General features: G+C 55.3%; 4 protein-coding genes across 4 annotated transcripts; all 4 read right to left on the bottom strand.

Annotated features, from left to right (window-relative positions):
- Positions 1–68: 68 nt before the first annotated feature.
- On the bottom strand, positions 69–1,079 carry LBRM_14_1300 (conserved hypothetical protein; the record flags this gene model as incomplete). The annotated part of the gene is made up of 1 exon (XM_001563366.2): positions 69–1,079. The coding sequence occupies one exon, from the start codon at positions 1,077–1,079 to the stop codon at positions 69–71; it is 1,011 nt and encodes a 336-aa protein (XP_001563416.2).
- A 1,301-nt stretch (positions 1,080–2,380) lies between these two features.
- Positions 2,381–3,217, bottom strand: LBRM_14_1290 (conserved hypothetical protein; the record flags this gene model as incomplete). Its single annotated transcript, XM_001563365.1, has 1 exon — positions 2,381–3,217. One exon carries the CDS (start codon positions 3,215–3,217, stop codon positions 2,381–2,383), a length of 837 nt encoding a protein of 278 aa, XP_001563415.1.
- Positions 3,218–4,117: 900 nt separating this feature from the next.
- Positions 4,118–5,848, bottom strand: LBRM_14_1280 (tyrosine phosphatase isoform; the record flags this gene model as incomplete). Its single annotated transcript, XM_001563364.1, has 1 exon — positions 4,118–5,848. One exon carries the CDS (start codon positions 5,846–5,848, stop codon positions 4,118–4,120), a length of 1,731 nt encoding a protein of 576 aa, XP_001563414.1.
- Positions 5,849–9,397: 3,549 nt separating this feature from the next.
- LBRM_14_1270 (conserved hypothetical protein) lies at positions 9,398–12,382 on the bottom strand (the record flags this gene model as incomplete). Its single annotated transcript, XM_001563363.1, has 1 exon — positions 9,398–12,382. The coding sequence occupies one exon, from the start codon at positions 12,380–12,382 to the stop codon at positions 9,398–9,400; it is 2,985 nt and encodes a 994-aa protein (XP_001563413.1).
- Positions 12,383–14,161: the final 1,779 nt, after the last annotated feature.

The raw sequence follows: 14,161 nt of genomic DNA, 5'->3' as shown, positions 1-14,161 counted from the left end.
GACNACGGACCCCACCTGCGACGAAGATATGCACAAAAACCAAAACACCACAACACGCCCTAACGCGTTTAGTAACCCCTCTTCAGACACACAGTGTGAGCGGAAATCCTGCCGTGGGTGAAGAACTCCTCAAAAATGTCCATGAAAATCTCCATGGTGCGCTCTATCACGTTCTCCGTCAAGTTTCCACAGTGAGGCGTTATCAGCAGCTTGCAGTCAGGGACTTCCCACAACAGTGAGTCCTTTGGCAGCGGCTCCACCTCGAACACATCGAGAGCAGCACCGCGGATGATGCCTTTGTTGAGGGCCTCGGCGACGTCGGCTTCGCACTGGGACATGCCTCGGCCGATGTTGATGAAGACGGCGCTCGGCTTCATCTTTGCAAAGAACTCCTTGTTGAAGAAGTGCTTCGTGTCGTGCGTGCCGGGCAGCACACCCACCACAAAGTCAGCCTCGCGGATCGACTCGTCAAGCGCGTCATTGCCGCGCACCATGACGCCAAACCTGTCCGCCTTGTTGTCGCCGCTGCGACGGATGCCGGTCACCTCCATGCCCAGCGCGGTGGCCTTCTCGCCACAGGCTTGACCGATGTCACCGTAGCCGATGATCACCATCTTCTGTCGGCGGAGCTCAATGCAGTTGAAGCGGTTCCACTTCTTCTCATTCTTCGAGGCAACCAGGCGCCATGGGGAGCGATTGAAGTACAGCATGCTGAAGGCAACGTACTCTGCAAGAATATTGGAGGAGCAACCCTGGGCGTTGCAGAACAGGATGCCAGAGAGCTCCTGCTGCAGCTCCGAGAGCCTGTACGCGTCGACTCCCGCCGATATGCTGTAGATCAGCTTCACGCGACGCGTTTCTTTGCCGTAGTCATCACAGAGATCCTTGATAACTGCGTGGGCGGAGCGCCCCAAAATAATCAAGACAATGCCATCGTTGTCTGCCTTCACTGCTGCAAAGCGGCTCGCATCGGTGCCGCTCACGATTGCGGAGACACTCCCCGAAAGCTTCTTTTCGAGAAAATCAATCACCTCGGCGCAACTGTCTCCATCAACGCAAACGCAAATGGTAGGAACCATGTTGGCAAAGACAGAAGTGAAGAATCGGGGGGGGGGAGGGCAGTGGAGGAGAGCCTGAATCAACGAGGCGCGTAGGAAATGCCACTAAGCTCGTCTTAAAAAGGGGACAGTAGAGTACAACAGTCAAAGAGAAACCGAGGGAAAGGAGGCGCGCTAAGGGGCAATGAAATGACAAACACGCGTCAACGGTGTGGTGGTAATTTAGTGAACTCAAGTGAAGCAGCACCGCGCCTCTCTTTATGTGCGCCTCTTAAAGCGCGGAAAGGGGCGAGTGACTGCACAACGTGGGGGAGAGGCAGAGAACAGCACAAAACAACAACGAAAAGAAGAATCACAACAGCGACGCTCCTCTGTGGGAGTGTCCCAAAAAAAAAGTACCCGAAAAAAAAAAGAAAAAAAAAAAAGACACACGTAAAACGAAGAGCTCAAAAACAGGAACAAAGGAAAGGCCGTTAAATTACGTAAGAAGGCCTTCTGTTGCAAAGTGACAGGAGCGAGGAGAAACGAGTGACCGGTGTGGAGGCTGCGGAAGAGGGGACAAGAGAGAGAGATGGTTGGGAGAGCCAATAGAAGGGTTCACGAACAGAGACGAAGACATTGAGACGATATGCGTGAGTACCTCACACTTGTACGTCTAGGTGCTGTCTAAGCACCGGCGGCGCGGTGTTCTGTATTTCGCACCGCTGAGCAGGATGTGCACGCATCGGTGTCGTACCGACGAGCACGCCATGTGCGATACATGTAGGCAACAGTCGCTCACCTTCCGTTTCATGGTTCACTCTCTCATCTCGTATTACCCCAGCTGCATAGAAACATCCCAGCATAGGCACCTCAAAATGAGAAAGAGAAAACAAGACGAAGGTGGAATGCAAAGAAGCCTCACATACACCACACTTCAAATCTCTGCTCTCCACCTGCCTGCCCGCAAGTACGATCTCCGAGGCGCATGGACCCCGGGAAAGAGACACTGCACGTAGGGGAGGGATCTGACTCACAGATGGTCAGCGTGCCTTTCATGAGGTAGTGTACATCAGGCAACCTCAGCAACAAACGAAAGCGTACACAGAAAGAGGGGAACATAACACACCAAAAAAAAAAGAAAGGAAGCGAGTAAAGACCACGCACATCGGCAAAAAAGCGGTGGGGAGTGTCGGTGCAGGTCCAGAGAGTGAATTGTGCGGTGGCCTATGCCACGAACCTCGCGTCTGCAGCTGACGTAGCAAAGAGGCAGGTCAAAGGAGAGAGTAGACCAGGTTTTGTGTTGTGAGCCCCACTACAGCACAGGCGTTTTCTCGGTGCTATTAATAGTCGTCCTCCATGTAATGGACACGAAGGTTTGTTTTGTGCATTGGGTTGTCGCACGACTTGGTCATCTTGCCGACGCACTGGCTACTCGTCAGCGGGTAGGCATCTAAGTTGTCACACACGTACACCCCAGTGGCATCAATAGAGACGTTCTTGGTGGTGAGCAGCCGCTCTCGCTCCGCAACGCGTCCCACTGGCAGCAGCCGTGGCGGCGCGTAGCCACTCTCGCTCTCTGTCGTCGCCGCCTTCTCGCCACCAGAGTAACTTGCCGAGGTCTGCATCTGACTTGCCGAGTAGGGGGTGGAGCACACGGTTTTTGCCATCGACTGGAGGTAGAGTGCCTCTCGCTGCACCGCTGCCGACACCTCGTCGACGTCAAGACCCCCCGTTAAGGCGCCAGCGTGGCCGCTGCGGCTAGCGTTAAACCCGCTCATAGACTTCTGCAGTGCCGCTGTCTTTTTACAACGCGACGAGACGCCGGGCATGTCGAGCACCTCGTCATTTGTATAGACTCGCTCGTTGCGGTCCGTGAGCGCCAGCTCGGATGTGGCGTGGCAGTAGGTCTGGATGTTGCCGATGTCGCCGTGATGAAAGAGAAGAATGCGGGGCGCTTCGGCGGCGAAGCAGCCTGGCGGCTTCGCCTCTGCGGTTTGTGCGGCTGTCAACGCCTTGTACGATGTGTTGTAGGTCGTGTTGGGGTCAAAGTCACCGGTGCCGCTGGTGGTGGGGACGGGCTGACCGAACTGACGGCGATCCTCATCCCAGTTGTCGAGCAGGGTTGCGCAGTGGTAGGCCGACTTGACGCTCTGTTCACTTCTTGCGAAGAGGGACATCGCAGCTGGCGGTTGCGAGAGATCCTAAATCGAGTGTAAAAGAAGACAGTAAAGTCGATGGATGTAGAAAGAGCGAGATGGGCAACTGAGGGAGTGAGGGGGAATGAGCTATGGCACGCTTAACTGAGAGAGGTGGGCGATGCGGTGAAGCGTCAGAGGAGCACACTACCTTGCAAAGTAGGCCGCAGAAGAAACCAGGTGGGGTGGTAGGAGCAAAGGTGATGTGCATATGAAGCAGTGATGAGAGCCCTGGGAGACAATGGGAGACGGATAGTAGAGCGAGTATGCGTGCACACCATCGAGCTCAACGCAGGAAATATAATAGTAGAGCCCGAATCACCTGCAGTGATTACATACGTTGACAAACAAGAGAGGCAGCAGAGACACGCGCCTACTGTTTAGGGGGTGAGGACTCTTTACAGGTTGGCCGCCGACATGAAAAGAGTAAGTAGTGTGGCACAAGTGACTGTGTAATATACAGTTACAGAGAGGGGTAGATGCGCCATGTGTTATGCCCTGCGCCACTGTTCATCACCGATTCGGTGTCCCTTTTCACAACGATATGCGGAGTTGGCACCTCTGCAATGTGCGCATCGATTTCGCCGTGTGCTCTGCCGGTCTTGAGCAGAAGCGTACGACCGCATCAACGCCCAGAGGAGAAAACATAAAGTCGCGCCAGCCACATCCCCCCTCGGTGCTGAGAGGCAGATTCGACAGAAACACGACACACAGACAGGCGAGTCCCCGACCGAGTCACCACTAACATAAGACAGAGAGCAGTATAGCACCTCGAAAAGCGACAGATGATCTGCGCATCAGTCGAGAGAAGCGCGCACATTGTAACACGGCATTGTGCACGCCGACATTCCTGGATGCGGTCGCTCATCACCATTGGCGGCATCATTCGCGTTCCGCTTGCTCCACTTGAGCATCCTCCAGCACCAACTCCACCGCAAAATCGGCTGAGTAGCGGAGACCTTTCGTATCCTTGGACGGCCCGTCCAGGTCGCTGCGCTCGAGCCGAATCGTCGAGTGCTTCTCCAAGCCGGTGTGAATCCAAAACTGCACGGGTGGCAGCAGCGGATTGGGGTTGTTTTTGAAGAAGAAGAACTTAAAGCAGACATCGCCATCCACGACCGGGATCTCCTCTGGGAAGGCCAGCTGCAGCACGTCGCCAGCTTCACCAATAACGCGAAAAGATCGCTGATCCGGCCGGTAGCCAGTGCTCCAGCTCTCCGCCGCGTCCATCTCGTTTGCCTCCTGGTAGATCACCTCCTCGTCGCTGTGGAAGAGGTCTTTAATTTGCGTGCGCCAGTTGTACGTGCGCGGATCCGGCACCGCGGAGTTGAACGTGACGGTGCGGTTCGTGAGGTACACGATACGCCGCTCTGTGCACGGCTTCACAATGACGGTCATCCACAGGTGCTCCACCCCGTGCAATACCCACAACTGCGGGATATTGTGCAGTTCGAGTCGACGAACACGACGCGGATGAGATGGGATGACCATTCCAGGGTGTTCGTTGATGAGGTGCTCAAAGTAGCGAACGTAGCGCTCCTGCGAGGGGGTCTGCACGCCTTGCAGCTTCTGCGCGCCGATCCGGCTGCGTAGTAGACTGAAGTGCCGCAAGGCAGCGTCGGCGCTGCGGCATTGACCGCAATACATGAGGTACGCGCAGATCATCGTGCCAGTGCGTCCCTTGCCACCTTTACAGTGCACCGCGACCGCCCGGTTGTACGGGTCAGCCATGACGTAGTCAGCGACTTCGCAGCAAAAGGAAATCATGAGGGGCATCTCGGCGGGGTTGTGGTCATCCACAGGATAGGTGGACTGCTGTGGAAACGGCTCGGTGCAGCGCTCAGAGCAGAGCGTGATGACGTGTGAGGAGAGGCGCGCATACTTGCGGCGGAGAAAGTCCACCACATTCCTCCACGGATTTCGATAAAACGCCTCCGTTCCTTTCGCTGGCCACCCCATCGCGAGCAGGTTGCGGGTGATGTAGGCCATGTCCAGAACAACGCCCTCGGCGATGTAGCAGCGGCGATCGGAGGCGCAAAACACACGCAGCGCCCGGGAAACCTGAATGACGGTGATGCGTGCCATGAACATCCAATGCACCACAAGCAGCAGAGCGCAAAGAACGTTTGCGGGGTACAACACGTGGATGTTCACGACCACAAGCCCTATGATCAGCCACACGAGCTCCCACCAGTGTCCTGCAGCGAAGCGTGCACCCCTCTCGTAGGCCCACATCGAGAGCACTTCGACATCGATCACGAGGCTGTACAGAAGGAGAAACGTCGGCGAGTGGTGGGTCTGCACCGCTATAAAAAGGAGGAACAAAAGGGTGGGTACGAGCAGCGCCGCCTGCACGTACAGTCGGAGGAAAAAGTTGTAGGCCACCCAGCAAACATGGTCCGCAGTATGCTCACCCGAGTTTGTGAAGCTCATATCTTGCGGGTCGGCAACAGAGACATAGTAGTTGTTTACCATGGCAAGTTTATTCGTTACCTCTAGCGGGATTTCATTCTGCACGTGAAGGTACTTAGTGCGGTCGCGTAGGTAGTACTCCACTTTCTCATACAGCGTAGTGGGCACCAGTGGATTCGTGTCCACAGGCTCGGAGTTCATCCTCCTGTGCTACTGCGAGTAGCACACGTGGACACTGCATACAAAGTTGAGCGTTGCAACAGTGCGCAACCTCGCCACGGGTGTCTCCTTGTAGGCGGGTAAATCTATCTTCGAAGGAGTCCCTGCTCCTGGGTGTTTTTTCCTGCGCTTTCCTTTTCCTTTTCTCCAGTGGTGACAGATGCTCGTGTGCTCAATCAACAGGGACACGAGAGAGAGAGAGAGAGAGCGGGTGAGTGATGTGCAGGAGGATTTGCAACGAGGAGATGGAGAGTGAGCAAGCGAGTGATGCGATGGGAACGTGACGTCGTGTGACTCCTCCCCTCCTCCCCCCAAAGAAGAGCGCATCACTGGAATAGAAGACCTGCACTGGTGACGCGAGTATTGTGGGTACATCCACGCACAGAGAAAAAGGGAGGGGGATGTGGAGTAGGTGTTTTTTTTTGGCGGCTATAAGGCACAAATGCAGACAAACAAGGAGGGCAACAGAGGCACAGACCAGATGGGCTGTTTTGAAATCGAGACTACGCCAACACAAACAACATAAACAAGACGCAAAGAAGGATTACGTCGCATCAGAGGCTCAGCAGCAGCCCTGTCCTCTCTCACTTGCCTTGTTCTTCTTTCCGTATCCGCTGGCCTGCTTCAGCGACACACGCTTTGAAACGAAGGAGTGCCGATTGCGCACAAGGGAAACAAAGAACGAAAACAAAATGGTAATTGAGGTGACAGGTGGAGAGAGACCAAAAAACAGAGCGAGCACTCCCAGCCCGTTGCCCGCAGCCAGAGTATCGCCTCTGAGCTTTGTCAGTAACGCGTGTGTGTGTGTGTGTGTGATGACGGGTAGGAATCAGAGCATCCACTTCCTTGAATTTCGGTCTTGGCTTGAGGGAAAACGGTGTATGATTCGCTAAACTGAACCGTAACTTACCAGTGCACCAAGACGAAAAAAAAATAAAATAGAAGGCCAGTGCACTGTCATATAGGAAACAGCCGACCTCGCAGAGTCGTCTGGAGTACTCGTCATTGGTCAATACATGAATGAGATTATCCCGTTTCAGCCTTTTTCCGTGTCTTCATCAAGACTTGTCATCTGTCTGCCTTTGATGGCTGTGGTTGCAAGTGAAATTCGATCCGTTAGAGAAAAGTGAAACGCAGAGTCAGAAAAAAGCGCCTAAGGGGAAAGCAAAGGTGGTCTGCGGCAGATTCAGTTTTGCTCGGCCATCGGAGAGAGTAAAGAATGAGGATGGCGGAAGAGAGAGTGAGGAAACCATGCACAACATCAGAAAAATAGCTTGGCCTACCAACACCACCATACACAACAAAGACAATGCAAGCCACACACATAAGCACATGCATAGCTGCAGGCCAGCAAAGAAGGGCGGGAGCAGTGGTGGCTGCCGTGGAGTTCGTGAGAGATGGTCTAGGCACGTGCCAGATGAGCTCAAGTAAGAAGTTTGCCAGCCCCACTGATCAGATGCCAGTGCCCCCGCACCCTGTCCGGATACCATGCCTTCCCCTCTGTCACTTCAAGCCATGGTATGGCACGATGTGGCTTAGAGGCCCCTCACACCCGTGTCTGAAGTGCTTGATGATGCGATTCGCGGTGTTCTCGTCATGCATTCAGCATCCATTACACATCGACCTACTCGGTTGGATGCAGATCTGCACGCTTCGCCCACATGCACTATGAGACTGATAGGTGTAGATCGCTTTGCTCCCTTTTCCTAAACTACACATGCATCTCTGATATCTGAATGCCATGCTGGAATGCGATACACTGTGCCAGCTGCGCATGAGCACATGCGCACACAATGCTCAGATTTCTGTGTCCTGGGGCTTGTTTCACGACGGTGGTGTTTCCTGGGGAAGAGGGCTCGTTCTCTGCATATTCCCCTCCCTCTCATGCCACGGAGGGCGTGTCTGGGTTATGTGCCTGCATGTGCCGCGACAGTTGGGATGCTGCCATGGGTCTGTGGCGACAGGGGCACTCCCGCCTTTCCCCTGAATCTGCATGCCTTTGACAAGAGTGGACGTTCCAAGAGGAGGAAACTCATGGTTAGACACCTGCCTGGGCAGAAAGAGCTCACCGCTCGTCGTTCTGAAGAAGCATGGGGGGGGGGGGGGGGGGGGGCAGCGAGATACACCTGACAGGGGAGGCATATACACCTCGAGTGAGATCTACGTCACCACATAAATTGTGTGAAACGCGGTGTGCTATGAACCTCAAGTGGGTAGAGAACCTGACATAGCATGTCGGGCACAACGCCGTGCCAGCGGTCCTCAGAAAATACAGGTGAAGATAGGGGCAGCGCCCTGCTAGCAGAGTAGCAGAGAATACACCATCTGCCCCCTATGCCGTTGCCGTGAGCCAATCGCCGTTGCCGAAACGCAAAGCACGGCAAAATGCTCGTGCGGAGCTGGGCGAGGATGGCCCCCTTTCGTCTTGTAGGTTCAACATCCCCGTTCTTTTAGCGTCAGACGGTGGCTGCCAAGTAGCTTTTGTCTTACTGTGCCGCATCATGCAGCGTAATTGCGGATAATGGCAGTCTGGCGTCGGGGACCAGTGGCGAATTCCGTCATTCATGTAGTGGACGTGGGCTCCTCGGACATTGCCAAATTGGTAAGTTTGTCCAGTTTGTCATTGTGACCCAATTCAGCATGACGAAAGAGAAACTGAAATGAAGGGCGCAGTCGACAGACTAGAATCGGCAGCATTGCCGCACAAGTCGCACTATGTCGTCCTCCACCATTGTAGGGCCCGTGCGGAGAGCCATGAGGGGAAGAGAGAGTCGGTAACGACATCAGCCACACTTGTTTTTTTGTTGTGTTGGTTGAGCGAGCTGTCTTTCCAGCAGCTCAAGGTCATAGCCTCACTCCTTCATACTCAGGGTGATAGTCGCAAGAAAAGGCAACCGGGGCCTCTTGCCGCTGCGCCTATAGATGCATTCTTATCATCGAGCATCCCGGCTGATCCTGGATTGATATCTGCCGGTACCGCATCATCTGTTCATAGAGACCAAGGGAGTTCCGCAAAACGGGAAAGTCGCTGTCTGCTTGCCGCTACTTTTGCTTCGACCGGAGAGACTGCCTGGACACGCCCAGGCAGCGATATGCTCAAGTGCGCGCGATCACTGCGCAAGAGGGAGGCGTGTGCGTGAGGTGCTTCGAAAGAGGTCGATGCTTGCACACATGCAGGGAAGTTGCCGAAGCGTCATGACCACAGCGCCATCTGGCGTGTACACCTACAATACTACCTGAGCCAATAGAAAAACGAAGGACAACAGGACGGAGCTGCACCACAACAATGGCCTTCACCGTCCATGATCATAAGCGTATACACACGCAATGGAGGCAGCGGGTCTACCAGGGTAGTTGTTTGTGCAACTGCCCACAGCAAATTTCCCCCCTCCTCCCACCCTGCCTTTACTCTAGCTTGCAGCCACAGTAATGAAACAGAGGGGAGTCAAGAAAGCGTTGCAGCCTCAGCACTCATTCTTTTCGCTTCGTTTGTGTTCGAAGCGCTTGCCTACGCTCTGCTTGCTTGGTTCCTCAGTACAGTGAGACACTCAATCGCACATAACCAATGGTGTTTGACTCCACCTCTGTAGCCGACGGCCCTACCGCGCTTTCAGGCGTCCGCTCGCACACGACACGGTAGTAGCCATCCAATCTATTGAGGTAGCGCAACGGACGGAGGTCAACACGGCACGTGCCCATGTACGCTGCACATTCCCAGAAGTGCTCTTCCTGCTGGCGGACGCTTGCCCTGCGCGACCTGCCTGGCCTGTCACCCGCACAACCGCTCGCGGCAGCAGAGTCACTGAGTACGGAAGCCTGGCGAGAGAGGTCCGAGTGCCACACCCTCAGCTGTAGCTCGTCCAGCATATCGGCTAGACCGTGCGTCATTGCAGCCGCTGAGATGCTGCTATCCATGGGAACAGTTATTTCTGGTAGCTGCAGAATCACTTCGTAGTTGTAGTCCGGGTTACTGCTCTCCTTCGCAACAGCGCTGCGGTCGTAAAAGCCGCCGTGCGCCTCATCAACATACCAGTTGTGGATTGACTGCCTGCATGACGATGGTGCACTGGGGTCGCATGAGGTAGACGCCGCTGTCTTTGATTTCGTCCCCCACGCCTCTTCGACGCGGTACACCTCCTCAACAGTGACAAAGGAGTTTGGCTCAGCATAGCTCGTTGCGCCATCCACACCTGCCTCCGGTATGGACGGAGGTCGTGCGGAGATAATTGGAAAGTGACTCTCACCGCAACCAGTTGCACTGCTGTGATTATGACTCTGTGCTACTGCCACACGTGGCAGCTCTACAGCACTGTACACTACGATGCGCAAGCGCCTGCGTCCCGTTACATCACTGGATAGCGAGTGGCCGCCCACGGGAGCCTGCAATACGCGCGAAGGGTAGATGCCGGGGCTAGCGCTTGCCGCCTCTCTCAGTAACGCGTCCGGCACGTGGCTACGTCTAGCAGGAGACGTCTGCACCGCTGCGCCAACGGCATGGTCCTGCGTCGGCCGCACCACTACGGCCGACGCAGGGATGCTGCTGAGTTGAACAGCGTCACTCGCCGGCGTTTGTGAGGAGCTGCTTGCTGCACCTTGGGTGGGATTCCAAGATAATTGGCGCTGAGGCTGCTGTTGATGAAGTGCATCCAGAACAGTGCTGGTGGTGGTGCTGTGACTGATACTGTGGTGCTGTACTCGTACTTCCAGGTGGGCGAAGACGTTGGATGTGTCGGCAACAGGGTCCCGAAAGACAACAGCGCGCGATTGGCGGTAAAGCCCAATCACGGAAAGCCCAAGCAGCTCTTCCCTCGCCACGTGCCGCGGTCCCTCGATGCTCCATGGGTCATTCTCGTTCTCCAGCTCCAGCTCACCCACCACTTTGTACGCTTCGACCACGAGCTTACTGCGATCTTCAAAGAAGCTGCACACGTCAAAGTGCAGGCAAATCGATGGCTGCTGCATCGGTACTGGGTGAACAAACGACGAGAGAGGCCCGGAGGACGGCTCCAACGTCGTGATGTCGCTACTGAGACGGACGTTAATGCGAATCTTGCGTAAGTCCACCGTGAGGGCTGTGTGCGCAAAGGAGAAGTTGGAAAACCACAGCTCCACGGCAGCTCGCGTGCTGTGGACCCTGTCACCATTTGTGTTGGGCAACACCTCCACGGCGGTCTCAGGTGCCGGTTCAGCAGCTGGGCTACGGACAAGGTGGTGCGCCGCTGCTGCTGGTGCGAGATGGGAGCTGCTCGACATTGTTGAGTTCAGCTGTCGCACGCTCCGTCGATCGCGTGCTTCGGCGTCCTTTTGCATTTGCAAGGCAAACTTCTCCTCATCACTGTCCTCTGACGTGTAGGCGGCGGCACTTCCATCGTTAACATCCTCATCCATGTCGTCGGCAAACATGCCGTCGCCTACATCTTTGAAACTCACATGACCGTGAACGACGCGTCGATCTCCAAGGGGCACCGCTTCCGCGGTAGCATCGACATCGTCGAAACTTAACCCACGAGTCGCTGCCTCCATCTGCGCCCGCAACCGCAGTCCTTTTTGAAGCAGGTGTTGCGTGGCGGCTGACTTGTCCTGGAGCAGGGCCGTTTTCTGGTCATCCACTTGCCGTCTATGAAGTCCGCGCAGACGCACCCTTTCATTAGCGACTGGAGTAGGTAAGGAGGAGACAGACGAGTCGGGTGCAGCAGTCTCCGTGGACGTTGAGGATGTCCTCGTAGGTGCGTGCGCTGCGTCCTTGCCGGTACGCCCCAGATGGTGGTGAGAGCGGCGCGTCTTGGCGTGTGGAAGTGGTACGCGGCCGCCATCTTTGCCCTCGCGGCGCTTGTGCTTGGTGGACACGGTCGGCTCCGGTGATGGTCGTCGCGAGCTCAGGAAGTATTCCACGGTGACTGTGAGCTTCACCTTGCCGACCGGCACTTCAGCAAACGTGTACGGAGCAACTTCTTCGGCGGAGGAGCGAAAGCGTCGGTGCATTACGGGAAACCAGCCCTTCACAGGGTGACCTGGCTGAAGGGTCTCAAGGGCAATTCTGCACCTTCCGACCGTCACGGGAGGCCGGCCGCTGTAGCTCGACGGGACGAACACATCGACCTGTACTCCCTGCTGCGGCGACGCAGTCATGCGCTCGAGATAGGCCTCGAACTGCGTTGCCACCATCTTGATTGGGTACGCCATCGTGAGCGGGCCACGCCGCAGCTGCGGCGTGGCGGGCTGTCCTTGCGCGGAGGGGCGTGTTTCACCCCAAAAGATGGGACCTACACAGCAGTAGTCGACGGGTACCACAAAGCGGTTCGGACTGCGCGAGAACGACGCGGAGGTGGCCTCTGGTCGGTCTACTTCCGCTGCCACAACAGCACTAGCGGAGTCGGGGGCCTCGAAGAGTTGCACTAAGGGGTTGTGATTGATGGTTTCATTGTCTAGGATGAGTTGATCTACGCGCAGGCGCAGCTCGCCCCTCGTGGGGGCTACAAGGCCAGGCGGCAGCGGGGTACCGTACAAGACTCGCATATCTCATGCAAAGAACACAGAGGGCAGACACGTGCAGTTACGTTGCCAGTGGCCTTTCTTTTTGCCTTAGATGCGTGCTTCACCCACCCCGACCCCTCCCCTTAAGCCTCAGGAACAGAGGCACCGTTGCGCGCAAACCACACGTCAAGCTAAGCGCTACGCACGCTAATCTGAGTGAATGGAGCCAGCGTGCGAGGTCGGGAGGCGGTGAGAAAGATGAAAAGAAAGGAGAATCTGACGCGTAATGGCGTACTGACACGTACACATACCAATAGCACATAAACCTCTGAACCTCAGCAGCTAAAGAAGAAACAAGAGGGTGATGCCCTGTACAACTACAATGGAGAAGAAAATCTGAGAGGACCGAGGAGTGGGGGTGGGTGGGTGGGGGCGCGGAGGTGCCAGCAGAGATGCGTTGTGGTGGTCGTCTATATGTATGTGTACGGGGATTCGTACTCACGTGCGCCTGTCAAAGCAAGACAGGGACGGAAGGGTAGTGGAGGGGATGGCGGCGGAAGAGAAGGGGGGAAGGAGAGCAACAGAAATGACAGATGAGAATAATAACGGAGCGATGCGGGCGTGTAGAGAGAAGGCGCAAGACACACATACACGCAAAGAGGCAGCCAGGATCCCCACAGGACGAACGACTCGGGTACCCCAGCGGACCACCACATGTGAGAGAAGACCGCCAGCGCAGAGCGACAGAGGAACGACAAAGCAGCAGAGATATCGGAAGAGGGCATAAAACAAGTTGAGAACCCGACAAAGAACCCCCCCGCGCCCGCTACGATAGTACAAGAGACGTAGTCTTGCGAATCAAATTGATTGTTGTTATGTGCGCGCTTGCGTGTCTGTCTTGTTGAGGAGCTTGTGTGAGGAAAACGATAGGGAAACGGACGTGACTGGACACGCGAACCATGCGCTATCCCCTTTGGCATGGAGAATAACAAGACTGGGAAAGGGCTGTGGTTTGTTTAGCGGGGTGAGGAACGCCTCCTCCAAAAAGAAAAAAAGACACAAATGGAGACAAAGCCGCGCTGCCGGTCGTGGGGAGCCGCGAGACGCACCTGTGCAACTGCACGTGCTGTCCTCCGCTTGATGTGAACGAGGGAGGCAATACACAACTGCGGTTTTTTTGTCCGTGTTCGTACCAACCGGAGAGCGCAGAATCAAGTGCGCGGTGCCGAAACAAACAAACAAACGAACGAACCCCCCCCCCCCACACACACAAAAAAAAAAAGCGCAGTCCTCAGTATCGGGTGGATTGTCTTTTGGAGGTGGCTTTGGGGTGTATTTACTCTGTGCGGCGGAGTGGATGTGTGTGTGCGTGTGTGTGGATGTCGGGAAGAGAAAACCGTGGTGGAACCCCCACCCCGACACTGCAACTTGTTGGGATCCAGAGAGATGTTGGTGTTACGCAGACTCCCCTGTCTGTAGTTGTGTTAATCATTCTTTTTTTTTTTTACCTTCAACGTTGCGCTTCGACGTTACGACGGTTATCCAAGATGCGATCCACCATACAGCTGTTCTCGTGGGAGAATCCGCGACAAGTGGGAAAGACGAGCAAGTCGTCAGCTTCCCTTCATCTGTGAATGAAGATGTGGGGTAGAGCGTGAAAAGAACCGTAGAAAACAAAGTAAGAGACAGTGCAGAGGTGAACATCATGAATATGCAGAGAAAAAAGGGGGAATAGCCAGTGAAGATGCCACACATATCGAGCAGAATCGGCGTTGACTCCCCTCGTATATACCAACAGAAGGAGGACAACACTTTCCCCAT

This window comes from Leishmania braziliensis, chromosome 14 (genome assembly GCF_000002845.2).
Source record: "Leishmania braziliensis MHOM/BR/75/M2904 complete genome, chromosome 14".
In the NCBI taxonomy this organism is placed as follows: Eukaryota; Euglenozoa; class Kinetoplastea; order Trypanosomatida; family Trypanosomatidae; genus Leishmania; species Leishmania braziliensis.
The sequence above is the reverse complement of the archived record's forward strand: the minus strand, read 5'-3'. Positions and strand labels throughout refer to the sequence as shown.